The 27752-nt window shown below is 37.6% G+C and overlaps 2 protein-coding genes across 3 annotated transcripts in view; one reads left to right on the top strand and one right to left on the bottom strand.

Moving 5' to 3' along the window:
- The first annotated feature begins 487 nt into the window (after positions 1–487).
- LOC132299693 (uncharacterized) lies at positions 488–20018 on the top strand. Of its 2 annotated transcripts, none has more exons than XM_059796461.1 (4): positions 488–808; positions 1328–1416; positions 4362–4475; positions 19674–20018. In XM_059796461.1, exons 1-4 carry the CDS (start codon positions 619–621, stop codon positions 19881–19883), a joined length of 603 nt encoding a protein of 200 aa, XP_059652444.1. In that variant the 5' UTR covers positions 488–618; the 3' UTR covers positions 19884–20018. The 2 variants fall into 2 exon arrangements, with proteins under 2 accessions (XP_059652444.1, XP_059652443.1); XM_059796460.1 differs by lacking the exon at positions 19674–20018 and adding an exon at positions 6838–7171 and having other exon boundaries at positions 489–808.
- The window catches only part of LOC132301174 (putative disease resistance protein At3g14460), a 32267-nt gene continuing 12021 nt past the window's right edge, over positions 7507–27752 (bottom strand). Inside the window, exons 6-15 of the mRNA XM_059798449.1 lie at positions 23633–27650; positions 23441–23518; positions 23064–23135; positions 22715–22795; positions 22379–22525; positions 22183–22267; positions 21634–21739; positions 8574–8743; positions 8353–8451; positions 7507–8044 (exon numbers count right to left, since the gene is read on the bottom strand). Coding sequence (XP_059654432.1) covers positions 23718–27650 — 3933 coding nt within the window. The 3' untranslated portion in view covers positions 7507–8044; positions 8353–8451; positions 8574–8743; ... (5 more) ...; positions 23441–23518; positions 23633–23717. The remainder of the gene's footprint in view (positions 8045–8352; positions 8452–8573; positions 8744–21633; positions 21740–22182; positions 22268–22378; positions 22526–22714; positions 22796–23063; positions 23136–23440; positions 23519–23632; positions 27651–27752) is intronic.

Here is a 27752-nt window from a genome sequence, read left to right as displayed (position 1 = left end):
TCACAATATGAAGAAAAAAAAAAAAAAAAAAAATGGTGGCTCCAGGTCAAATGAAAGGGAGCAAATTGTTCACTTTTGAAACTTCAGGGACAAACTTTCTTACTTTTATACCATGTGAAGGTATTGTGCTAATTTGGTGAAACAATTATAGAATATAATGAAACAATTTTAAAATATATATTTTAAGAAAATATATATAAGTATAGTATAAAAGGGAGAGAAATTTCTGGGGCATTATAGCACATTTCCAAATATGTATATACACATGGTGAATAAGATGAAAAAGGGTAAAACTACTGTGACCTCCCTTGCATTAATGGATTTAAATTTTTTTTTTTTTACTTACCCAAAAAATATATATATATTTACTTTTTAAGAGTGATCAGAATAATTTTTGAAACTATAAAAGACATTTGTGTAATTATGACAAACATAAAGGGAGGTCACTGTAGTTTTACCCTTTTTCATCTTATTTTGTTGATGCCTTGATGGAAATACAATTGCAAGACAGGGAGGGAGTGTATACAGAAGTTGCCGGTGATCGCCGACACTCCACCATCTCAATTTATATACAAAAGTTAAGGTTAGGGTTAGGGCTTTGCAGAGACATTCTTTCAAATGGTTTCTGGCGGAGTAACAGAGCTCTCAGCAGAGGGTGTGGGACAGCTCCAAGAAGGCATCGGTTTAGTTCTGTCTCGATGGACCGCGCTTCAGATGGCCGTCGAGAACGAGTGGGGCGGACGTGACTCTCGCCAACAATCCCAACAACTCGCCGCCGATATCTTCTCTTGGCTCACCCAATCAAAAGGTACAATACACACACACACACACACACACACACACACACACACACGTTTCATGCTGATTTTTTTTTTCCTTTTCCCAACTAATATTTTATGGGTTTATTATTATTTTTTTCCTTCTTCTTTTTATTCAATTAGCTTTGGGCTTGATTACAATGAAATTTATACTCTATTTTCTCGGAAATTATAGCAAATGTATAAACTTTTGGGTGTTTCCCATGTTGAACTGTGAATTTTTAATTTTGTTCTGGAAAGAAGAAAGCACAAATCCATGTGTTGGTTTGCTGTTTTCGTATCTTCTGTCAATTGAGACTGAGAATTCATTTTGGAGTTTGATATTCATGAACTTGTAGAAAAAAGTCGTTGTAACATAATTTTTATATAGTATTTGGTTACTTTGTGATATGAATTGGTACTTTATTTGTTTTTAGGATTAAATTAGCGTCTTCTTCTCTGGATTTGTTGCTTAACGTTAATTTTAAATTGCTTCCCTGTTGGATTGTTAATTTTTCGTACTCTCTCAGAGCCTCTATTTATTGATGATTTAGAAGAAATGCTGGATGAGTTTATGCTTTCCATCAATACTCAGATTGAAGATGGCAGTATTGAGGAGGTGTGCATTTTTTCCCTTGCTTGTAAACTTCAGTTGTCATTTATCCATGAACTTGTATGAATGCATTTCAGATTATCAAATTGTGTATCAAATCCCTGTGTGCTTTGGGCTTGGTGTTTTTTGCTATTTTTTGTGTCAAGGATTTAGACATTTGATGCTTGTTCATTTTTATGGGGTCATTAACTTTGACTCCTTTATTTATTTATTTATTTTTTAGCTAGTTGCATTGTATGAACTGTGTAACATTCAGTTCACACTTCAAAGTGATTTCCACTTTCATTTTTCACACTAATCATTTTAATACAAAATCAATGTTTATGCTTCTCCTGTTCTTATTTCACCAATTTTAAATTCAATTCTTCTAGAATCAATTAAATCTGGCATATATATCGTGCAGTTTCCTCCAAACATCATATCTGTCTTATTTGCAACATGGCACATTGCTTTCTTCTCTCTCATAAGATGGCAAACCTTTTGGAAGTAGTAATGTCCTAGACTACTCAGCTTCTTTTGTACCATGAAAAATGGCTGCCTCTGAAGCTTCCATGTTGATTTTCCATATCATTTCTATGTGTCACCTAACTCCATATCGAGGACGGTACAATACAGAATAAGCCTTACTTTTTTACTTGGATGTTCTAATTCTATCAAGATCTTTCTATTATCTCAATTATGCGGGATTATTTAATCAAGATGTCCAAAATGTTAGCTCTTTTTTATTGTTAGGTCATTTTTGTGGCTATTCCTTTGATGTTGTTCTTAATCACTTTATATTCACATAAGTATCTTCTGCTTCCCAAATCCCAAAAGACCTCACCGGAAATACACTCAAAAAAGTAACTACTATTCCTACACTTCAGTCATGAAATGTGAGCAAATTCATTAAGTTAGCCTCACTTTACTGGATATTCAGTTTTTCTTACTCTTACTACCCTTCCCTTCAACTTTAGTTACCCAAATTTGAAGCCAAATTAGAGAAGACAAATCAGTTATCTATGTAAAAACATTTTGTTGGGTTCTTTTGTTTCGTTTTTCTGGTAATGTCCTTCTATTATTATGGTAGTTGTAAACTTAGTTTTTCCATCCATTGCATCTCTCTCTTTTTTTGCTCTCTTCATATTTTGTGCATCTCCCTCTTGGGGCCATTGGGCAACCACTTCTTGATTGTGGAGCCGGTTGCATGTTCTGTAAAAAAAGCCACCCCCTTCAGCACCTTGAATTGACGTCCCTCTTTTTTCATTTGGATTTATGGTGCCAAGATTTTACCAAAGGGCTAAACTTATGGACAAATTCTTGTATCAGTGTGCCTGCTTGTTAAACTACGTTCTTTAAAATGTAATTCAAATTAAGAGGGGCACCATGTGGGATTAAGCTCCAATGCTCATTGTTGACCATACCTGTTTTCGTTTTAATTTTTTTCCTCGTGATTTTTTTCTGCTTCCCCACCCGTTGAAACAATGCATCAAATATCTATGTAGTTTGTCTCTTCTTGGCTCATATTTCATGTGCCAACATCATTTGTCCAAAAGAGTGCATTTTTTTCATTATAATTTGGAAATGGGTTTGTTATTTGATTTGTTATTTTAGTTAGATTAAAGAAATTGCAAGGCAATAGCGTGGCAATGAGGAGTAACATTTAAGGGAGTGCAAAACAACAATTAGAGACTGCTTAAATCTTTTTCTCTTTTCTTTTCAAGTCTTGTGTTGTCCATGTTAAAAAAAAAAAAAGAACTATTCACAATCGGCCTTGAAACAGGGGAAAGTGGCCCTATCAAGGTGCACCTCGAATGTATTTTTCCATGTATGCTAGAGGCCTCCTGTTTGTCGGTGGGGGTTAATTTCTTTGGTCTGAATCTTTCCAGCAATATTCCCCAAAGCAAACAAGATCAATTTCATTGAATACCATAAAATTAAGAGATGATAGAAGAGTCCTTAACCCTTAACTTTAAAGGTCACAATCTTGAAAGTTTAATTGCCACTGGACAAAGCAGCAATAGATGCCTAATATTCTCAGGACCAAGACCACTTTTACTGCAGATATCATCATTCACTACACCTCTGCTTTTTAGATGAGAATAAACTGGTAATTTACCTTGCAACAGCTGCATAAAAATGCAGAAGTTTTCCTTTTGTCTTATTTTCCAGAGGTGCTTCCACATTCTTGTTAGCTCCATTCCACCTTGATTCTGCGCATTAAATGTCATTAGAATTCCCAGTCCGCTTGAGTTGTAAAGCAAGTTTGTAAGCTGATTTAACAAGAAAGGAACCATCACTTGTGATTCTGTGAAAGCCCAGATCTACTTGTCTGTGGCAGAAAACTCACTCAAAGGTATCTTAGTTATCTATCGAACAACTTCGTGAGTAAAGAACTGATTTAATAATGATACGTTCTTCCGAATGTCCGTCCACCAAAATCACAAGCTTTGTGAATAGAACAATTTTCTGACGGGGTAAAGACTTTAAAATCCAGAGATTCTGGAAGCCAAGCATCTTCCAAATGTTAATCAACTCCCATTAGTCACTCTCCATCTGATTCCTTTCTTTAACACTTATCTGATTGTGCTTATGTTCCTCCATGCCCAAGATGCTCCTCTTTTCACTCGAGTTAAAAAAGGATGAGTTGGGGAAGTATTTACCTTTAGATACCCTTACCAAGAAACCCGTGGCCTCACATTCCATTCTCCAATCTTGTTTAGCAAATATTGCCACACTGAATGCCTCGAAGTCTCTACAGCCCAATCCACCTTCATCTTTGCTTGGGTCTCTTTTTCTTGTTATTGCTGTTGTTTCATCTATACATGCTCTATTGTACTGTTCGTGACAAATTTTTTTGCTTAGCAAGTCTACATGTGTGTCTTTTATAATCTCTACTAATTTGTCGTTCTTGTAATATCCGTTTTCTTTCTTTCCTTTTCTTTATTATTGTTTTTATTGGCTCTAAGCAGGTTGCAGAAAAATTAATGGTTATGCATGAAGATTGTCTTGATGGTAACTATAAGTCGATTGATAGCCTGAAGGAAACCATTCCTCCTAGGGGTGCGGTTCCTCCCATCAGACAGGTAATTGTTGTCCTTTTTAGCTGGAAAAAAATCACATGTTTTACGAGTAATTCATCATTTTCTGCGATGGGTAAGAATATTTTGGCATTTTTTCTGAGCAGTTTGTATTTGTGCTGTTAACTGGAGACTAAGTTTATGACATGATAGAAACTCTGTATATAAAATATACATAGAAGAAAACTTATTTGAATAGTTGAACATCATTTGGTGGCTGTGCAGACAATTTTTCTAGTACTAGTGTTCAGCCAGTTAAAATTCTAAAGTTTGTTCAAAGCGATTGTAGTATTTGTCAAATCTGTTGTTGCTTCGTAACATATAAATCACGGTATTGATGATGAATTGGGAGTTTGTAATTTTTTCTTTTGACAATCCTCTTAAGATTTAAGAGGGGTATAGGAACATTGCTAAGACCAATAAGCTTTTGGTACATGCCCGGTGGAGTTCAGATATTACAGCATTTATGATCATAAAAATTTATGAATAGTTTTGTCACACGGTCGATAATGCTTCTCTGAGATAATATACGGTGCATGAGTGTATGTGCTTGAGGAGGATGATTCATGTTGGAAGGCTGAAACCGTTGGCAAAGTTGAGGTGATGATGTAATGCCATTTTATAGAGTTTCGTGCGGTGATAATGCACTAGGTTTTTCTAGGCAGGGGTGTTTTGCAAGTTAAGGCACAGTTAGGTGTCTGAGTTGGTTTTTGAAGGTGAAGAGTTTACACATAAAAATGAAGGTCTCAGGAGATTGAACGAGGTGAAATTCGAGGCAGCTTGAGAGAGAGAAGGAAGGATACTGGGTAATAGCTGCAGATATATCAAGCACTTGGGAGGTGCAGAAACCAGTGAGGGTGGGAGAATATACATAGGCAAGGTGGAGAAATGCCGAGTGCAACACATGGCGAATATAATTTCGGAACGCATGTGCTATCTTTGTCCAAGTCTGATCAAGATGTAAACGTAAACCAGAGTTACACTTTGGTGAACCCTTAGTCGGTGGCCAAGTTACCGAATCCCTATAATTTCATGAAGGACTACTGTGCAACTTAGAGCTCACATCATGGCTGGCTTGAGGAGCTTCTTGATCTTCATCACCCAAATGGGCATAGGTGTGACAGGTTGCGTGTGTTAGTTGGCGGTTTAGTGGGTTTAGGTGTTGTAGAGCAAGGCTATGTAGATCAAGGCTGAGATCAACAGGGGAATTCTTGAACTAGGGACGATGTTAGAACACACAGTCATGTTGATAAACTTAGTTGGATGTAAACTCAAAGTGCAGGAAAACCCCACTCATGCCTCCCAAGGTTGAGGTTTGCGATTCAGGCACCACTTGTTTTAACCTCAGGGGGACTTGTATGGCACTGAGGTAGTGTGCTAGAATGGTGATACACCATGTGTGCGCAAGAGATGTGCCCATGTTTAGATCATTTGATGTGGCTGGAGAGATGCCATGTGTAGTGGTTGCAAGGGCGAACCATGGTGCGACATGGCAGTATCTCCTTTTCATTTATGCAATGGCCTTGGAGGCAATTTTGATTATTGATAGTCGGGGCTGTGAAGGGAATTGTTCCTGGATTAGTGCTGAGTGGATGATGCTATTGAGGAGACTGACTTTTAGTCTCTTATCAATCCATTATTTATAATCTTTTACTGGTCCATTTTGGACGTGCTGTTCACCCTCTTTGGCATGCGAAGGCTGCCATCTTAGCATGTTTCCTGCTCCCTTCTTTGAAGTAGGAAATGGTCTCTGTGGTGTAGAGGGTTGTGTTAATTGGAGTTATTCACAACAAAATCGAGAATCAAAGAGAAATGGCTAGAGTGAAGACTGTAGCTGAATGCCAACCATTTCTCTTTGATTCTCAATTTTGTTGCGAAAACCTTTAATCAACACCACCCTCTTCACCACATTATTTTGGCGTCGACAGTGGGAGAGGGTTCCTCACGGCATGTCGAGAGAATGAAGGAATGCTTGGGGTCCTATTCTGGTTTTGCACCTCCTTCAGGCCCCAGTGCCCACATCCTGAACTGGACAACAAGGTGGTCCAACACCCTTGCAAATACAATCGATATCTCCGTGATGAGGATATTTTGTCTCAATTACTCTTATGATCTAGGTGCATTTCAAACCCATTCTTGAAATAGCATCATGACAGTTTTTTGTGATGATAAAAACTTTTCTGGTTGAAAATATTTGCTCACCAAGTGTTCCTTAGATGCAAGAAACCAACATTTGTATGCTAGATCTCAAAATAGTTTTATGATTGTGTATTGTTTCTATTTTTTTTGCTTCCCTACCACATCTCAGGGACTATATCTGTTATTTTATGTTTGTTTCTTTTGCTTTTGCTTCCCTACCATGTGTCAGGCTGTCAGTGATGATGATGATGATAGTGATGATGATCAGAGCTTGGACAATGATGATTTAACAGAAATGGCAGTCGATGGTCCGGAACTTCAGTTGAATTCGAATTGCACAGATGTGATGGTTGATGACCCGAGACCTAATGAAGCGGCTCAAGTGGAGGATGGGTGGACGGTGGTTGCCTCTAGGCGGAATGGGGGTAGAAGGAACTAAGGTGCAACTCGAGACATTTTTTTCCCGTTTTTCTCTTGACAGATGTATTAAATAATTGTTGTGGACAAATTGTAAAATTGATATCCAGACATTGAATCAAGGTCATAAATATCCATTGAATGGATATGCTGAAGTTGGGTTTTGACTAGGAGACTTTTTGATGGATATCCCGCAGAATGAATTTGGTGAATAGACTCAATTGACCCGGAGCTGTATTTGTAAAGCTCAGGCTTTGGACTGCCATTTTCATCATTCTGAGTTATTTTTTCTCCCCAAACAAGTAGATTTTAGGGTTTTCTTTGGTGGATGCAGTTTGTAAGATTAAAACTTGCAGGATGTGGCTTACACAACTCAGGAGCACATTGGCAAATCTCATCTGGACAGTTTCAAGGTTGTAGCTTTTGTTTTGCTCAGCAACCAAACTGTCCAGAACCTTTGGGAAATACGACACCTTAGAAATGCACTACAAAGATCCCACCTGAAAATTTTATGAGTTGATCACAAAAGTTCAGTATTAACTCACAAATTCGTGTACCAGTGTAATTTAGTGATAAAAGAAAACATGAAAAGAAAAGCTAGTCTCTTACGAAGATTACAAATCTTACTATGCTCTCTCCAACCCTCCAAAGATGAAAATAGATAAAGAAAACAGTTTTTCGATCCTAGTTCTCTGGTACGACCATCTCCAAACTTGACAAACCAGCCAATTCTGAATACAATAATAGTCTCCCTTGGCTATGGTTAAAATAATATACCGTTCAGTTTGATGATAAAACTTGAAATAAACTTGTAAACTATATGTAAACTCTGAATGAAATTGCCGTTGCTGAGGTAGAAATGAGATGAGAGAACAATATGGTACGCTCATTCAAGAAATGCGCACAATAATGAAGGGATAATCTCTCCCCATTGCCTTACTGCAACCCATAGAGGAGGCCGTCTTTTCGTGCTACGGCATTAGTTTTCCAACACCAGAATCGACTCACATCTATATGTCCTGTACAAAAAAAAAGCATGTATCAACGTCATAACTCGGAAATTTAAAAAATAACAGTGCTAAAAATACCGAGACAATTACTACTTTTATGGAGAGGGCAGGCATATATATCAATAAGAGGGCCAGACATCTTCCTATCGAAATTTGGGTGTTTGCTCATGGGATAGGAAAGGTAAAGAGACAACACTAGAAGAAAAAAAATCCTATAGTTCAAAATTTTTTAATTTACAATCTACAGAAAAGAGGACTCTTTCAATAACACAACACATGAGATGTAACTTTCACTAACTTGAATAATCAGATATTACCTGATGTTTTAGGCAGGCTAAGGTTTTTGTGTGCATGCATTGTAGATTGTGGAATAACTCCATTGGAAGGAGGAAGCCAATGAGACTGTATCGTATGACCTGGTTGAAAAACTAAATTTTCTTAGAATCAAATACAAAAACCTCTGGTTCAATAATTGGTGTGACTTTCAATTGAAATGCAAAGATTAAAGAAATATTGAAGTTTTAGGATAACAGCTCACCAAGAATCCCAAAAGAAGATCATAATGATATGAACTGGTTTTTTCAGATAGAACTCCTTTTGTTGTGCAAGTTGAGATGCGACGCTGTTATCAAAGTGGTAAAGTACAGCAATCATAGCTGCAGGATTAAATCCTTTAATAATATACAGAGGAGGAACATTCAACATTTCCTGTTCAAGTACTCAACCACAAGTTTCAAGAAAAATTAGGAAGCAATAGAGCTCAAAGGGCGGGAAAAAAAGAATCATTTTTTAAACTGATGTAATCTGCACCATGAGACCATGGATTTGGACTGAAAAGCCACCTTGGTGTCCCTCTGGGAAGTTGTTTACCGGTATGTAAGATACAGATTTCCACACAAGCACCATTAGTGGGACGTCGTAATCTGCAATAAATCCCCATAGCCAACCTTTAAAGCACATCTTATATTCAGAAAACTAAAAGATAAAAACATACCCAGTATTTTTTCCAAAATGCAGAAAAATAATTGTAATCCTAACAGCACAAAACCGATTGATTATGAGGACAGAGGAGGAAGCCCCCAAACTATAAGCAGCTCATGATTGCTACGAGTAAGCAATAGATATTTAAATTAGAAATCTAAATCCATAACATGCAAGGAATGAATTTAATCTAGAGTTTAAAACAATAAAGCATACATGTCCAGTAACGAAGCATATCTTAGCAAATCTATTGTGGTATTGTCTCTGCAACTCCAAGTATAAGCATATTCACAAGAAAATGATTCTACTATAGTATGCATGTGTTTTGAAAAGATGCTAGAAAAATTTCCTCCCTCATGCCCAAGGGGAAGCAAAAAATAAAAATAAAAATACAAATTCCCTACCTCATCAGAGAATTAAATGGGCAACTTCGGAGTTCAGATCCTGCTTAGGTTCATGGAGCTCAAATGGCACATGAATCAAGCCCTAGTTCCTTTCAGCTTGCAAGCTGCCATTGATAAAACATCAAGTTAATGGAACCCACAATACATAGCTCAATAAGTAATATTGACAACAATAGCACAAGCATAACCTTTGGGCACATTTTTGTGCAAAGTAGTTAGCCTCAAAGTCTCAAACCCGTGTCCTCGTGGTAATCAAGCTGAGCTTTTAGCATTCTGAAACCAATATAGGCTAGTTGGGCAATATGTAGTGGAATATTCACCAAAAAATGATTCAAATAGAATTCTGCATATGTTCCAAAAAACTGTTACTACATGTTTGCATACCTGATCATTGTACTGAATGGGTTCACTAGTTCAGGACATAAAATGTATACTGTAACTAGTAGAACATTGAGTGATTTGCTTGCTTCATAAACCAAAACAGAACTGATATCTGTCCCATAGCTCCGGAAGTCTATTGTCGAAAACATTGTGCTGGCAGAAGATAACACGTGTGTCACGAATTGTATCAAAACAAATAAATCTTGAATAACGAATGCAAGCTAGAATTTTAACATGTGCCTACAGCCTGAGTGGCTCATGCAAGAGAAATTGAGAGAATTTCAAAAATCTTGATATTGATGTTTGTGATCAATGATTGTATTGAGAATGTGACTTACCCAATATCAATATTTGCCTGGAAATAGTGCAAGTTACAAGAAAATCGGAGGCTGGCAATTCTTTGGAAGATCCACTGAAAACTTGAAATCAAAATGGAAAGAAGAAGTTAACTGAGTGTTTTTTTTTTTTTTTTTTTATCCTAGTTGGTACTCACACACCCTCCCTCAAGGAATTATGATACTTCCCGAGGCAGGAGGGTCGAATTCTTATCCATTAGAGCCAATTTATTTTGTGTGCGTGAAAAAAAAAAAAAGGACTTCTATATCTTATAAGAAAACAATTTAGCATACAGAGCAATAAGGATATGTGGGGAAACCAGTAAAAGAAATACAAAACTTCTACCTGTGGATTGTTTTTATTCGACTTCTGCTTTCTTCTTTCCTTTTCCTTTTCCTTTGCCAGCCATCATTGTTTCTGAGAATCAAATAGAGACCTAAGGTTGTGTCCATTAAATGAAACCTGATATAATGTAGATGGTGTGGCCGATAACAAACTTGTTGAAATCATCATGATTTTTTTTTTGGAATTTAAAGCAAATGATATATAAGTAAAAGTAATGACAAAAGGTGGGCCATTTGGCCCAATACAACCCAAGGAAATTGGCAACTGAAGCCTACAAGAAGGCCCAAACATGGAGCAGCCCAAAACCAAACATCAAAAACTAATAACCGCAATTAACATCAATTAAGATCATATCTGGCAAAACTGGAAGCACATACCTGATTGAAAATTGAAAATTTCATCTGGGCAAGTTGGGACATAAATTAATGTGATTTGATCGTCAATCTTTGATGGAGCTGCGAGAAAGGGAAAAAAAAAAATTAAAATAAAAAACAGCACTGGTATTTGACATTGCGTGGAAATATTAATAGAGACCTAAGTTGAAGAAAGAAAGAAAGAACGTGTAGTACCCGAGTGGAAGGAATTACGGATGGCTCTTCCTGTATGAATAGAAACCAGAGGAATCCATCCAATGCGAGCATGGATGAGTGTTTGTCACTCTAAGTTTATGACGTCTTCCTTTAAATCGAACCGTATGCGGGGGATTTGAGAAATTTTGGGCCAATCTTCCCCTTTCTGCCTTTGACAACGTGATTTCAGCAACGGGCATCCGTGTATAGAAAGTACAGTGAGGGAATTGGGCAACCCCTCTTTTGGCAAGGACTGGAGCTTAGGGCATCTGTGGATGTACAGATCTTTAAGAGAGGTGAGGTGTTGAAGGCCCTTGTGGTTCAGAGATATCAGATTTGGAAGATTACCAATTGTAAGAGAAGTAAGAGTGGTGGGCAATAGCCACTCCTCTGGAAATGACTCCAACCCTTCTTTATATTCACCTTCTACGGTGAAATATTGAAAAGATGGGAGTGTTTGCAAACTCCATCCCCTCCGGGCCTTCATCAGTTTCTCGCAATTGCGAATCACAAAATTAGTTAAGTTTGATGGCAAACCTCCGTCTGGAAATGATTCAACTTCTGGACAGTTTTCGATACACAGAGTATGAAGAGATGGGAGGAGGGTGCGCATTCGTTGTGGAAGCGACTTCAGATTCTTACAATTCCGAACCCAAAACACGGTCAGATTGGGAGCAGCCAATGATCCTCCATCTCCATGGGGAAAAGATACAATTTTAGGGCAATCTCTTATATGAAGAGATTGAAGATTTTGAAGCTCTTCGCTCTTTGGGATTGAAAGCGTTTCAAAATTAACACACTTTCTGATCCTGAGCCAGGTAAGCTTTGGAAAGAAACTCAATGAAAAAGTCTTCAGAAGGTCACAGTTGAATATGCTCAGATTATCAATGGAACATTTATGGTGATTATGCTCCATCAGGTGAAACTCTAAACTACTACAAGAGGAGATGGAAAGTGTTTTCAATGTAGTAGGTAGGCAACCAATGGTTAAAGGCAACTGAAGAAGAGATGAACATTCAGAGATGTCCAACTCTTGAAGACAATTGTTCGGCAACCCCAAATCGAGAAATGACATAAGGCTCGGCCATTTCTCTATAGTCAACCTTTCAAGTTTTATTAATTTGCACAACCCCGGCTGCAATTCCACCGAGTCCGACATATCTGAAATCGTCAATTTCTCAAGATAAGGTACGTGCAGCAGCAGCTGCCTCACTTGATTTGGCACAAGCCTTTGACATCCAGAAATTTCTATTTTCCTTAAAGAAGGGACGCGAATGGGTAATTCACCGATCAACTTAGGACAATCCACCAAAGAGAATTCTAAAAGGTGAGAGAACTCTCCAGCCCCTAATGCATGCCATTCCTCCCACTCTTCCATTTTCTCAAAACTTAATCTCTCTAGAGATTGAAATGGTTTGACCAAAGAAAAAGAAGCAGCATCCCCATAGAACTCGTGACTCACCTTAGTTATTGCATTCATCCCTTCAATTCTTAGATGCTTCAGAGAGGGTAGCTTACCAATCGACAACAAAGAACAGCAATTTCCACACCTTATTAGTTTTAAGGACACCATATTATGAAATGAATAAGCTCTATTTAACCAATCTGGAAATTTTGTACCCCCATAGCCAATGATGCCAAGATCCTTCACTCCATGATGAGGCTGTAACTTGTCAAGTACATCACATTCTTTTTGTGAATCGTCAGTATCGCCATCCCACTTAAGCTCTAACACTTCAAGGTGCTCCTTTCCCTTTAGATTCGCCTCTGATGCATCCGGACCACATGTCACATTTTTCAGCCCTAAAATACGGAATTGCCCCCGAAGTTGATGGAGTTCCTTCAACCCACTAATCCTTGAGCCACTATTCTTGCCAACTGCAAAATATGCTAAATGCTGAAGATCTTTCAGTTTGCTTATTTGCGTCGACATTTTAGTCAATCTAGTTCCTTCGATATAAAGATGGCGCAAGTTTATTAGTTTTCCCATATTCAAAGGCAACTTAGTGAGATTCCAACAATTTGACAAATCTAATGTTTGTAAATTGCACAATGTTGTTATCGCATCAGGCAATTGTACAATATTCGTAAAAGAGAGATCCAAATAGCGTAAAAATATCAAATTTTCGATCGATTGAGGCAATTCAGAAATACAATACAGGGACAAAGATAGAACCCTTAAGCATCTCAGACTTGGCAATATATCACGTAGCACCTTATTGCCTAAGATATTACCTTTTCTATTAAATGATATGAAGGTCCGTAAATACTTGACCTCATTAATAGCCTTAAATTTCCTAAATCCATCACAATTGTCCTTAGCGTATGAGAAATGGCGAACTTTCTCACAGATATGATCAAGGGGTTTGCCATCTTCCAACCTAAAACAAAACTCTCTAGATATCTGCTGAGCTAGATCATTGATTAGGTCATGCATTACAAAATTAGAATCGGAGTCGTGACTTAATCTCTGAAAGAAAGACCTCGACAATAGTTCACGAAAGTAGCAATTACCTACATCTTCCAATAATATGTTATTTTTGGGTTGCTGCACAAGATCTATGGCTATCCATAAATGGATCAATCGTTCCTTTTCAAATTTGTAATCTTTGGGAAATATTGAACAATATGCAAAGCATCGCTTTAAATGCGAAGGAAGATAATGATAGCTCAATCTTAAAGCTGGAGGAATATTAGGATCCAAATCCCATATATTGCTTTTTAATATATTTTTCCATTCCTCAGTTTCCAAATTAGACCGCAAGAGCCCTCCAAGCGATTTTACCGCTAAAGGCAGGCCTCCACACTTCTTCACAATATCTCTACCAATTGTCTCTAGGTTTGGATAAGCCATATAATCTCCATTCTCAAATGCATGCTTTGCAAATAATGACCAACAATCTTCTGATGACAATTGCTTCAATTGACAATAACTAGGAACAGTACCCATGACTAATGCAACTTTATCAATCCGTGTGGTTACGATAATTCTACTTTCCGGTGCTCCAGTTCTGAAAGGTCTTCTTAAGAGGTCCCAGTAAATTGAATTGTCATTCCAAACATCGTCCAAAACAATTAGAAATTTCTTCCGTGCTAGGCTCTGTTTCAACTTGATTTGAAGTTGGTTAAGGTCATTAGTTTCAGTGGTTGATGTCGTCACAGCCTCAAAAATTCTTTTTGTAATCAAAGAAACATCAAATTCATCAGAAACACAGACCCATGCTTTCATTTCAAAATTCTGACCGACTCTAGCATCATTGTATACAAGTTGAGCAAGGGTTGTCTTGCCCACCCCGCCCATTCCTACAATGGGGATCACTTGAATACCATTCCCAGAAAACAACAATTCAATTATCTTCTCTTTTTCATTATCCCTACCATAGACATCAGATTCATCTACCAAAGAAGTGGTTGGCAGCCTTTGCCACTTTTTCTTTCCAACATCCTCTTTCAAACCAAGGATATCCTTTTGTTTTAGAAAAGATTCGAACGTATCAATGATCTCCTCCATCCTCAATTCTAAATCACTAGTATTAGATGAACTAGTAGAAGCAGAGATGATGGCTTGTACCTGATTTGTGCTGCCTCTGGACTCAGCATCCAGCTTGCTTTGCAAGGCTTTGGTGGCGATCTCATCCAGTAGATCATCGGCATGGTAGATAGCATCTTGAAGCTCGTCGAGCCAATCATTCACTGCTTGGTTGGTAATCTGCTGGTCCTCCGCGTCATTGAGCACTGCTCTAAGGGCCAGCAAAGTCATCTTCAGCTTCTTTAGGAGTCTATCACCATCTTTTCGTCTTGAAAAGAAGTTTTTGAAATCATGAGGAGCCATCCGATCAAACAGAACTTGAAGGGATGCCGAGAGAAAAGCTCCACCCACTAAAGCTTCAGCCATGTTCTTTTCTTCTGCAGAGTAACCGGAGAGAGAGAGAGAGAGAGAGAGAGAGAGAGAGAGAGAGAGAGAGTGAGTGGTTGTGAAGAAGGAGACTTCTTCAGACCAAGAGAGGGTATTGAGAATATAAAGGAATGCCAAAATTCAGCCTCTGACTCAAATTCTCATTAAAATCATTAATTAGTCCAGCTGCTTAGACAACAACATTTCACCTACTACTTGGAATAATTTGTGGAGGTTTTGCATTCTTGCACTTTTTTTTTACGGACCATGCCAAAGACCCAATGACTTAAACCAAGGACATATATCTCTCTCTTGTATCTAAGGTTAAGATTACATGCCCTCACCTAACTCACACAGTTCTTTTTCATGAGTGTCACTTTTACATTTCAAAAGCATTTTTGCTCTCTCAAGCTCCTCCGCACGCACTCTTACTCAAATTTTCATTATTTATGATTTGATTTTGTTACTCTTATACTCCCGCTCTTGAATTCGTTTTTGCTTCTGTTTTACGCTCTTGAATTCGTTTTTGCTTCTGTTTTATATGACTTAGGTCATCACTATTGATGTCGACTGGTGTATGATTGTTATTATATTTTTGACTAAATTAAAATTTTGTCTTTATGTGCACAAATTGTAAAATGTACCTAACAATTTGTATATAGTTGTATATATATATATATATATATATATATTTTGACAATATTTTGGCCATTAAGAGATGGCCCCATATAATAACAATTTATTTTAGATTTTTTTAGTAATTTTTCTTTTGTTTTGTACAGTGGCAAGTATGAAAAATCTCATTATTATAGGGAAAATCCTGTCCAATTCTTCTATGTGGGCCCATTAAAATAGATTGAATCCAAAAATAATCTTAATTGCTTATAGAAGTCCTCTTTTCTTAACTACGTAGTATTTGTTTGGTAGCTGAATTGCTTGCTTTCTGATTATACTTTAATTGTCTTGAATCCACGGTGCATGCTTGCTGATTAGACTTTAATTATTGTTAGTGATATTTTATTTTAATAGGAATTGTGATATGTTTGGAGCTTTTACGATTGGGTAGACGTAGTTTATGAATTGATAGGATTAAAAATAGGGTAGAAAAAAATACTACTCATAGAGAGGAAATGAACTGGTAAAATGATGATTTAAGATGAAAAGACATATAGACTGTGTCGGTACTCTATTATTACAACAATTCTTTAATTTGCCATGAATTTTGATGTTCACAAGCCGAACAATTTTTATTTTTGTTTTTATTTTTTTGATAATTTACTAACATTTCATTGTTGTTAAAACTTGCACCTGGTGTATCTACTGAGCCTTACCAGACATAAATAGCGAACGCAAATGATATATGATCAGCGTACTTAATGTAAACAAACCAAAACGGAGGAACCAGGAAAATGCAAATTGGGGATTCTAATTTCGGTTTCTAGGTAACAAAATTCTTCTTTGAGTCCAAAGAACCCTGCATACATAATTAAGGTCCTGTTTGGCATGCGTTTTGTTTCTTCTATTTTTATTTTTGGGCTGCTACAAGATTTTGGCAACAAAAGCATGTTTGTACGACCTTGTTTTATTTTACATAGTGCTAAAACACTTTGTGAACAGTGATCAAAACTAAAACACCAAAAAGTTATTTTTTCTTATTTTGCCAATTTTTAATAGCCAAAAACCATAACAGTAGCGCAACATAAGTCAAAAACAAAACGCCTAAAATATCGTTCCCAAACGTGCTTCCGATTTTTTTCCAAAACACTCTTACAACAAAAACACTGTTTCTGTTTTAGCCAAAAACAAAACGCCTAAAATAAAGCGCATGCCAAACGGACATTAAGCTAAAAGTATCCCAAGTCAAGGCAATTTTAGCCTAGTCTATGCAAAAATATGAGCAACTGTACATACAGGAGTCCCAGTGAATATATATATATATATATATATATATATATATATATATATATATATAAAATTTATAATATAACAAGGGCTCATAGCTTCTCACAAACTGCAAGTAACTTTTAAGGATTTGAGAACTTGTTTTACATTGTGTTGGAATTGATAACTCGATATACATTGTGGATGTGATAACCAAGATTTTTTTAAGATTTTAATTTAATTCATTCCATTATTTTTAGTTAGGATTGAGTATTTAATTTTAATTAGAGAGTTACCCAATTGGAGATATTTATTTGGATTGATAATTGTCACATTGTTTTTGTGTGTATATATATATATCTTGTGTGTGCTGTGTAATGGAAATAAAGAGATTAGAATTTGGTTACTATTCATCGGGTTCGCTTCAGAACAATTTTGTTTGTGTTTGGTACTAAATTCTAATTTTCCCATAAGAATAAATTGAGAAGTGTTGTATGGTATCTCCAACATCTGATTTTACATTAGATTGAATTTTATATTTAACAATAATAAAATGTGAATTACTCTCGCCGGATGATCCCTATAGAATATAATTTCCTTTTAGCTGTGATACTTAAATATAACTGTCCTTTTTTTTGTTCCAAATAATTTTGTTAGTAGAATGTAGAGTTAGTGATATTTGCTGCTTAAAGTTTTACTACTATTATGTAACAATGAGAACTTTATAATTGAGTCAACTACTAGGAAGGGATGTTGTGGCAAATTCCTATCTGCAAATGTTGTGAAGATAATATATTTTCTATCATTCATAATTTTTTTTTTTTTTTTTTTCCTTCGAACACGGACACATCCATTTGTAGGGCTAGATGTTTTACCAACTAGGCTATTATGTAATGCCCGAGCTTTCAAAAATATCAGGATGCCAAGTTTTTTGGCTGGGAGGACGGTGGTGTAGGCAGCCGATAATGCACGATTCACGGTCGATAATGCTTCTTTGAGATAATATATGGTGTATGAGTGTATGTGCTTGAGGAGGATGATTCATGGTGGAAGGCTGAAACCGTTGGCAAAATTGAGGTGATGATGTAATGTCATTTTATAGAGTTTCGTGCGGTGATAATGCACTAGGTTTTTCTAGGCAGGGTGTTTTGCAAGTTAAGGTACAGTTAGGTGTCTGAGTTGGGTTTTGAAGGTGAAGAGTTTACACATAAAAATGAAGGTCTCAGGAGAATGAACGAGGTGAAATTCGAGGCAGCTTGAGAGAGAGAGAAGGAAGGATACTGGGTAATAGCTGCAGATATATCAAGCACTTGGGAGGTGCAGAAACCAGTGAGGCTGGGAGAATATACATAGGCAAGGTGGAGAAATGCCGAGTGCAACACATGGCGAATATAATTTCGGAACGCATGTGCTATCTTTGTCCAAGTCTGATCAAGATGTAAACGTAAACCAGAGTTACGCTTTGGTGAACCCTTAGTCGGTGGCCAAGTTACAGAATCCCTATAATTTCATGAAGGACTACTGTGCAACTTAGAGCTCACATCATGGCTGGCTTGAGGAGCTTCTTGATCTTCATCACCCAAATGGGCATAGGTGTGTCAGGTTGCGTGTGTAAGTTGGCGGTTTAGTGGGTTTGAGGTGTTGTAGAGCAAGGCTAGTAGATCAAGGCTGAGATCAACGGGGGAATTCTTGAACTAGGGACGATGTCAGAACACACAGTCATGTTGATAAACTTAGTTGGATGTGAACTCAAAGTGCAGGAAAACCCCACTCATGCCTCCCAAGGTTGAGGTTTGCGATTCAGGCACCACTTGTTTTAACCTCAGGGGGACTTGTATGGCACTGAGGTAGTGTGCTAGAATGGTGATACACCATGTGTGCGCAAGAGATGTGCCCATGTTTAGATCATTTGATGTGGCTGGAGAGATGCCATGTGTAGTGGTTGCAAGGGCGAACCATGGTGCGACATGGCAATATCTCCTTTTCATTTATGCAATGGCCTTGGAGGCAATTTTGATTATTGATAGTCGGGGCTGTGAAGGGAATTGTTCCTGGATTAGTGCTGAGTGGATGATGCTATTGAGGAGACTGACTTTTAGTCTCTTATCAATCCATTATTTATAATCTTTTACTGGTCCATTTTGGACGTGCTGTTCACCCTCTTTGGCATGCGAAGGCTGCCATCTTAGCATGTTTCCTGCTCCCTTCTTTGAAGTAGGAAATGGTCTCTGTGGTGTAGAGGGTTGTGTTAATTGGAGTTATTCACAACAAAATCGAGAATCAAAGAGAAATGGCTAGAGTGAAGACTGTAGCTGAATGCCAACCATTTCTCTTTGATTCTCAATTTTGTTGCGAAAACCTTTAATCAACACCACCCTCTTCACCACATTATTTTGGCGTCCACAGTGGGAGAGGGTTCCTCACGGCATGTCGAGAGAATGAAGGAATGCTTGGGGTCCTATTCTGGTTTTGCACCTCCTTCAGGCCCCAGTGCCCACATCCTGAACTGGACAACAAGGTGGTCCAACACCCTTGCAAATACAATCGATATCTCTGTGATGAGGATATTTTGTCTCAATTACTCTTATGATCTAGGTGCATTTCAAACCCATTCTTGAAATAGCATCATGACAGTTTTTTGTGAGGACAAAAACTTTTCTGGTTGAAAATATTTGCTCACCAAGTGTTCCTTAGATGCAAGAAACCAACATTTGTATGCTAGATCTCAAAATAGTTTTATGATTGTGTATTGTTTCTATTTTTTTTGCTTCCCTACCACATCTCAGGGACTATATCTGTTATTTTATGTTTGTTTCTTTTGCTTTTGCTTCCCTACCATGTGTCAGACTGTCAGTGATGATGATGATGATAGCGATGATGATCAGAGCTTGGACAATGATGATTTAACAGAAATGGCAGTTGATGGTCCGGAACTTCAGTTGAATTCGAATTGCACAGATGTGATGGTTGATGACCCGAGACCTAATGAAGCGGCTCAAGTGGAGGATGGGTGGACGGTGGTTGCCTCTAGGCGGAATGGGGGTAGAAGGAACTAAGGTGCAACTCGAGACATTTTTTTCCCCTGTTTTTCTCTCGACAAATGTATTAAATAATTGTTGTGGACAAATTGTAAAATTGATATCCAGACATTGAATCAAGGTCATAAACATCCATTGAATGGATATGCTGAAGTTGGGTTTTGACTAGGAGGCTTTTTGATGGATATCCCGCAGAATGAATTTGGTGAATAGACTCCATTGACCCGGAGCTGTATTTGTAAAGCTCAGGCTTTGGACTGCCATTTTCATCATTCTGAGTTATTTTTTCTCCCCAAACAAGTAGATTTTAGGGTTTTCTTTGGTGGATGCAGTTTGTAAGATTAAAACTTGCAGGATGTGGCTTACACAACTCAGGAGCACATTGGCAAATCTCATCTGGACAGTTTCAAGGTTGTCGCTTTTGTTTTGCTCAGCAATCAAACTGTCCAGAACCTTTAGGAAATACGACACCTTAGAAATGCACTACAAAGATCCCACCTGAAAATTTTATGAGTTGATCACAAAAGTTCAGTATTAACTCACAAATTAGTGTACCAGTGTAATTTAGTGATAAAAGAAAACATGAAAAGAAAAGCTAGTCTCTTACGAAGATTACAATTCTTACTATGCTCTCTCCAACCCTCCAAAAATGAAAATAGATAAAGAAAACAGTTTTTCGATCCTAGTTCTGAATACAATAATAGTCTCCCTTGGCTATGGTTAAAATAATATACAGTTCAGTTTGATGATAAAACTTGAAATAAACTTGTAAACTATACGTAAACTCTGAATGAAATTGCCGTTGCTGAGGTAGAAATGAGATGAGAGAACAACATGGTACGCTCATTCAAGAAATGCGTCCAATAATGAAGGGATAATCTCTTTCCATTGCCTTACTGCAACCCACAGAGGAGGCCATCTTTTTGTGCCTCGCATTAGTTTTGAACACCAGAATCGACTCACATCTATAGATAGTCCTGTACAAAAAAAAGCATGTATCAATGTCATAACTCGGAAACAGTGCTAAAAATACCGAGACAATTACTACTTTTATGGAGAGGGCAGGCATATATATCAATAAGAGGGCAAGACATCTTCCTATCGAAATTTGGGTGTTTGCTCATGGGATAGGAAAGGTAAAGAGACAACACTAGAAGAAAAAAAATCCTATAGTTCAAAATTTTTTAATTTACAATCTACAGAAAAGAGGACTCTTTCAATAACACAACACATGAGATGTAACTTTCACTAACTTGAATAATCAGATATTACCTGATGTTTTAGGCAGGGTAAGGTTTTTGTGTGCATGCATTGTAGATTGTGGAATAACTCCATTGGAAGGAGGAAGCCAATGAGACTGTATCGTATGACCTGGTTGAAAAACTAAATTTTCTTAGAATCAAATACAAAAACCTCTGGTTCAATAATTGGTGTGACTTTCAATTGAAATGCAAAGATTAAAGAAACATTGAAGTTTTAGGATAATAGCTCACCAAGAATCCCAAAAGAAGAAGATCGTAATGATATGAACTGGTTTTTTCAGATAGAACTCCTTTGGTTGTGCAAAGTTGAGATGCGACGCTGTTATCAAAGTGGTAAAGTACAACAATCAACATTTCCTGTTCAAATACTCAACCACGAGTTTCAAGAAAAATTAGGAAGCAATAGAGCTTAATAGGGCGGGAAAAAAAAAAAAAAAAAAAAAGAATCATTTTTTACACTGATGTAATCTGCACCATGAGACCATGGATTTGAACTGAAAAGCTACCTTGGTGTCCCTCTTGGGAAGTTGTTTACCGGTATGTAAGATACAGATTTCCACACAAGCACCATTAGTGGGACGTCGTAATCTGCAATAAATCCCCATAGCCAACCTTGAAAGCACATCTTAGATTCAGAAAACTAAAAGATAAAAACATACCAAGTATTTTTATCAAAATGCACAAAAATAATTGTAATCTTAACAGCACAAAACCGATTGATTACGAGGACAGAGGAGGTAGCCCCCAAACTATAAGCAGCTCATGATTGCTAAGAGTAAGCAATAGATATTTAAATTAGAAATCTAAATCCATAACATGTAAGGAATGAATTTAATCTAGAGTTTCAAACAATAAAGCATACATGACCAGTAAACGAAGCATATCTTAGCAAATCTATTGTGGTATTGTCTCTGCAACTCCAAGTATAAGCATATTCACAAGAAAATGATTCTACTATAGTCTGCATGTGTTTTGAAAAGATGCTAGAAAAATTTCCTCAGTTGAGAGATTATTTAACACTGTTATAGGAGGACAGAACTAGAGACAAACATAACCTTTGGGCACATTTTTTTGCAAAGTAGTTAGCCTCAAAGTCTCAAACCCGTGTCCTCGTGGTAATCAAGCTGAGCTTTTAGCATTCTGAAACCAATATAGGCTAGTTGGGCAATATGTAGTGGAATATTCACCAAAAAATGATTCAAATAGAATTCTGCATATGTTCCAAAAAGCTGTTACTACATGTTTGCATACCTGATCATTGTACTGAATGGGTTCAATAGTTCAGGACATAAAATGTATACTGTAACTAGTAGAACATTGAGGGATTTGCTTGCTTCATAAACCAAAACAGAACTGATTTCTGTCCCATAGCTCGGGAAGTCTATTGTCGAAAACATTCTGCAGGCAGAAGATAACATGTGTGTCACGAATTGTATCAAAACAAATAAATCTTGAATAACTAATGCAAGCTAGAATTTTAACGTGTGCCTAACAGCCTGAGTGGCTCATGCAAGAGAAATTGAGAGAATTTCAAAAATCTTGATATTGATGTTTGTGATCAATGATTGTATTGAGAATGTGACTTACCCAATATCAATATTTGCCTGGAAATAGTGCAAGTTACGAGAAAATCGGAGGCTGGCAATTCTTTGGAAGATCCACTGAAAACTTGAAATCAAAATGGAAAGAAGAAGTTAACTGAGTGTTTTTTTTTTTTTATCCTAGTTGGTACTCACACACCCTCCCTCAAAGAATTATGATACTTTCCGAGGCAGGAGGGTCAAATTCTTATCCATTAGAGCCAATTTATTTTGTGTGCGTGAAAAAAAAAAAAAGAAAAAAAAAAAGGACTTCTATATCTTATAAGAAAACAATTTAGCATACAGAGCAATAAGGATATGTGGGGAAATCAGTAAAAGAAATACAAAACTTCTACCTGTGGATTGTTTTTATTCGACTTCTGCTTTCTTCTTTCCTTTTCCTTTTCCTTTGCCATCCATCATTGTTTCTGAGAATCAAATAGAGACCTAAGGTTGGGTCCATTAAATGAAACCTGATATAATGTAGATGGTGTGGCCGATAACAAACTTGTTGAAATCATCATGATTTTTTTTTTGGAATTTAAAGCAAATGATATATAAGTAAAAGTAATGACAAAAGGTGGGCCATTTGGCCCAATACAACCCAAGGAAATTGGCAACTGAAGCCTACAAGAAGGCCCAAACATGGAGCAGCCCAAAACCAAACATCAAAAACTAATAACCGCAATTAACATCAATTAAGATCATATCTGGCAAAACTGGAAGCACATACCTGATTGAAAATTGAAAATTTCATCTGGGCAAGTTGGGACATAAATTAATGTGATTTGATCGTCAATCTTTGATGGAGCTGCGAGAAAGGGAAAAAAAAAAATTAAAATAAAAAACAGCACTGGTATTTGACATTGCGTGGAAATATTAATAGAGACCTAAGTTGAAGAAAGAAAGAAAGAACGTGTAGTACCCGAGTGGAAGGAATTACGGATGGCTCTTCCTGTATGAATAGAAACCAGAGGAATCCATCCAATGCGAGCATGGATGAGTGTTTGTCACTCTAAGTTTATGACGTCTTCCTTTAAATCGAACCGTATGCGGGGGATTTGAGAAATTTTGGGCCAATCTTCCCCTTTCTGCCTTTGACAACGTGATTTCAGCAACGGGCATCCGTGTATAGAAAGTACAGTGAGGGAATTGGGCAACCCCTCTTTTGGCAAGGACTGGAGCTTAGGGCATCTGTGGATGTACAGATCTTTAAGAGAGGTGAGGTGTTGAAGGCCCTTGTGGTTCAGAGATATCAGATTTGGAAGATTACCAATTGTAAGAGAAGTAAGAGTGGTGGGCAATAGCCACTCCTCTGGAAATGACTCCAACCCTTCTTTATATTCACCTTCTACGGTGAAATATTGAAAAGATGGGAGTGTTTGCAAACTCCATCCCCTCCGGGCCTTCATCAGTTTCTCGCAATTGCGAATCACAAAATTAGTTAAGTTTGATGGCAAACCTCCGTCTGGAAATGATTCAACTTCTGGACAGTTTTCGATACACAGAGTATGAAGAGATGGGAGGAGGGTGCGCATTCGTTGTGGAAGCGACTTCAGATTCTTACAATTCCGAACCCAAAACACGGTCAGATTGGGAGCAGCCAATGATCCTCCATCTCCATGGGGAAAAGATACAATTTTAGGGCAATCTCTTATATGAAGAGATTGAAGATTTTGAAGCTCTTCGCTCTTTGGGATTGAAAGCGTTTCAAAATTAACACACTTTCTGATCCTGAGCCAGGTAAGCTTTGGAAAGAAACTCAATGAAAAAGTCTTCAGAAGGTCACAGTTGAATATGCTCAGATTATCAATGGAACATTTATGGTGATTATGCTCCATCAGGTGAAACTCTAAACTACTACAAGAGGAGATGGAAAGTGTTTTCAATGTAGTAGGTAGGCAACCAATGGTTAAAGGCAACTGAAGAAGAGATGAACATTCAGAGATGTCCAACTCTTGAAGACAATTGTTCGGCAACCCCAAATCGAGAAATGACATAAGGCTCGGCCATTTCTCTATAGTCAACCTTTCAAGTTTTATTAATTTGCACAACCCCGGCTGCAATTCCACCGAGTCCGACATATCTGAAATCGTCAATTTCTCAAGATAAGGTACGTGCAGCAGCAGCTGCCTCACTTGATTTGGCACAAGCCTTTGACATCCAGAAATTTCTATTTTCCTTAAAGAAGGGACGCGAATGGGTAATTCACCGATCAACTTAGGACAATCCACCAAAGAGAATTCTAAAAGGTGAGAGAACTCTCCAGCCCCTAATGCATGCCATTCCTCCCACTCTTCCATTTTCTCAAAACTTAATCTCTCTAGAGATTGAAATGGTTTGACCAAAGAAAAAGAAGCAGCATCCCCATAGAACTCGTGACTCACCTTAGTTATTGCATTCATCCCTTCAATTCTTAGATGCTTCAGAGAGGGTAGCTTACCAATCGACAACAAAGAACAGCAATTTCCACACCTTATTAGTTTTAAGGACACCATATTATGAAATGAATAAGCTCTATTTAACCAATCTGGAAATTTTGTACCCCCATAGCCAATGATGCCAAGATCCTTCACTCCATGATGAGGCTGTAACTTGTCAAGTACATCACATTCTTTTTGTGAATCGTCAGTATCGCCATCCCACTTAAGCTCTAACACTTCAAGGTGCTCCTTTCCCTTTAGATTCGCCTCTGATGCATCCGGACCACATGTCACATTTTTCAGCCCTAAAATACGGAATTGCCCCCGAAGTTGATGGAGTTCCTTCAACCCACTAATCCTTGAGCCACTATTCTTGCCAACTGCAAAATATGCTAAATGCTGAAGATCTTTCAGTTTGCTTATTTGCGTCGACATTTTAGTCAATCTAGTTCCTTCGATATAAAGATGGCGCAAGTTTATTAGTTTTCCCATATTCAAAGGCAACTTAGTGAGATTCCAACAATTTGACAAATCTAATGTTTGTAAATTGCACAATGTTGTTATCGCATCAGGCAATTGTACAATATTCGTAAAAGAGAGATCCAAATAGCGTAAAAATATCAAATTTTCGATCGATTGAGGCAATTCAGAAATACAATACAGGGACAAAGATAGAACCCTTAAGCATCTCAGACTTGGCAATATATCACGTAGCACCTTATTGCCTAAGATATTACCTTTTCTATTAAATGATATGAAGGTCCGTAAATACTTGACCTCATTAATAGCCTTAAATTTCCTAAATCCATCACAATTGTCCTTAGCGTATGAGAAATGGCGAACTTTCTCACAGATATGATCAAGGGGTTTGCCATCTTCCAACCTAAAACAAAACTCTCTAGATATCTGCTGAGCTAGATCATTGATTAGGTCATGCATTACAAAATTAGAATCGGAGTCGTGACTTAATCTCTGAAAGAAAGACCTCGACAATAGTTCACGAAAGTAGCAATTACCTACATCTTCCAATAATATGTTATTTTTGGGTTGCTGCACAAGATCTATGGCTATCCATAAATGGATCAATCGTTCCTTTTCAAATTTGTAATCTTTGGGAAATATTGAACAATATGCAAAGCATCGCTTTAAATGCGAAGGAAGATAATGATAGCTCAATCTTAAAGCTGGAGGAATATTAGGATCCAAATCCCATATATTGCTTTTTAATATATTTTTCCATTCCTCAGTTTCCAAATTAGACCGCAAGAGCCCTCCAAGCGATTTTACCGCTAAAGGCAGGCCTCCACACTTCTTCACAATATCTCTACCAATTGTCTCTAGGTTTGGATAAGCCATATAATCTCCATTCTCAAATGCATGCTTTGCAAATAATGACCAACAATCTTCTGATGACAATTGCTTCAATTGACAATAACTAGGAACAGTACCCATGACTAATGCAACTTTATCAATCCGTGTGGTTACGATAATTCTACTTTCCGGTGCTCCAGTTCTGAAAGGTCTTCTTAAGAGGTCCCAGTAAATTGAATTGTCATTCCAAACATCGTCCAAAACAATTAGAAATTTCTTCCGTGCTAGGCTCTGTTTCAACTTGATTTGAAGTTGGTTAAGGTCATTAGTTTCAGTGGTTGATGTCGTCACAGCCTCAAAAATTCTTTTTGTAATCAAAGAAACATCAAATTCATCAGAAACACAGACCCATGCTTTCATTTCAAAATTCTGACCGACTCTAGCATCATTGTATACAAGTTGAGCAAGGGTTGTCTTGCCCACCCCGCCCATTCCTACAATGGGGATCACTTGAATACCATTCCCAGAAAACAACAATTCAATTATCTTCTCTTTTTCATTATCCCTACCATAGACATCAGATTCATCTACCAAAGAAGTGGTTGGCAGCCTTTGCCACTTTTTCTTTCCAACATCCTCTTTCAAACCAAGGATATCCTTTTGTTTTAGAAAAGATTCGAACGTATCAATGATCTCCTCCATCCTCAATTCTAAATCACTAGTATTAGATGAACTAGTAGAAGCAGAGATGATGGCTTGTACCTGATTTGTGCTGCCTCTGGACTCAGCATCCAGCTTGCTTTGCAAGGCTTTGGTGGCGATCTCATCCAGTAGATCATCGGCATGGTAGATAGCATCTTGAAGCTCGTCGAGCCAATCATTCACTGCTTGGTTGGTAATCTGCTGGTCCTCCGCGTCATTGAGCACTGCTCTAAGGGCCAGCAAAGTCATCTTCAGCTTCTTTAGGAGTCTATCACCATCTTTTCGTCTTGAAAAGAAGTTTTTGAAATCATGAGGAGCCATCCGATCAAACAGAACTTGAAGGGATGCCGAGAGAAAAGCTCCACCCACTAAAGCTTCAGCCATGTTCTTTTCTTCTGCAGAGTAACCGGAGAGAGAGAGAGAGAGAGAGAGAGAGAGAGAGAGAGAGAGAGAGTGAGTGGTTGTGAAGAAGGAGACTTCTTCAGACCAAGAGAGGGTATTGAGAATATAAAGGAATGCCAAAATTCAGCCTCTGACTCAAATTCTCATTAAAATCATTAATTAGTCCAGCTGCTTAGACAACAACATTTCACCTACTACTTGGAATAA

Source organism: Cornus florida, unplaced genomic scaffold (genome assembly GCF_030987335.1).
Source record: "Cornus florida cultivar Cherokee Brave unplaced genomic scaffold, ASM3098733v1 CherokeeBrave_3.0.0_Hap2_Chr03, whole genome shotgun sequence".
Taxonomy (NCBI): Eukaryota; Viridiplantae; Streptophyta; class Magnoliopsida; order Cornales; family Cornaceae; genus Cornus; species Cornus florida.
The sequence above is the reverse complement of the archived record's forward strand: the minus strand, read 5'-3'. Positions and strand labels throughout refer to the sequence as shown.

What these genes read in the sequence shown, in the direction of transcription:
- LOC132299693 (XM_059796461.1), top strand. Translation starts at nt 619, where the DNA reads ATGGTTTCTGGCGGAGTAACAGAGCTCTCAGCAGAGGGTGTGGGACAG. An exon ending in TTGGCTCACCCAATCAAAAG is followed by an intron (nt 809 to 1,327) that starts GTACAATACACA and finishes GTACTCTCTCAG; the next exon opens with AGCCTCTATTTATTGATGAT. An exon ending in AAGATGGCAGTATTGAGGAG is followed by an intron (nt 1,417 to 4,361) that starts GTGTGCATTTTT and finishes GGCTCTAAGCAG; the next exon opens with GTTGCAGAAAAATTAATGGT.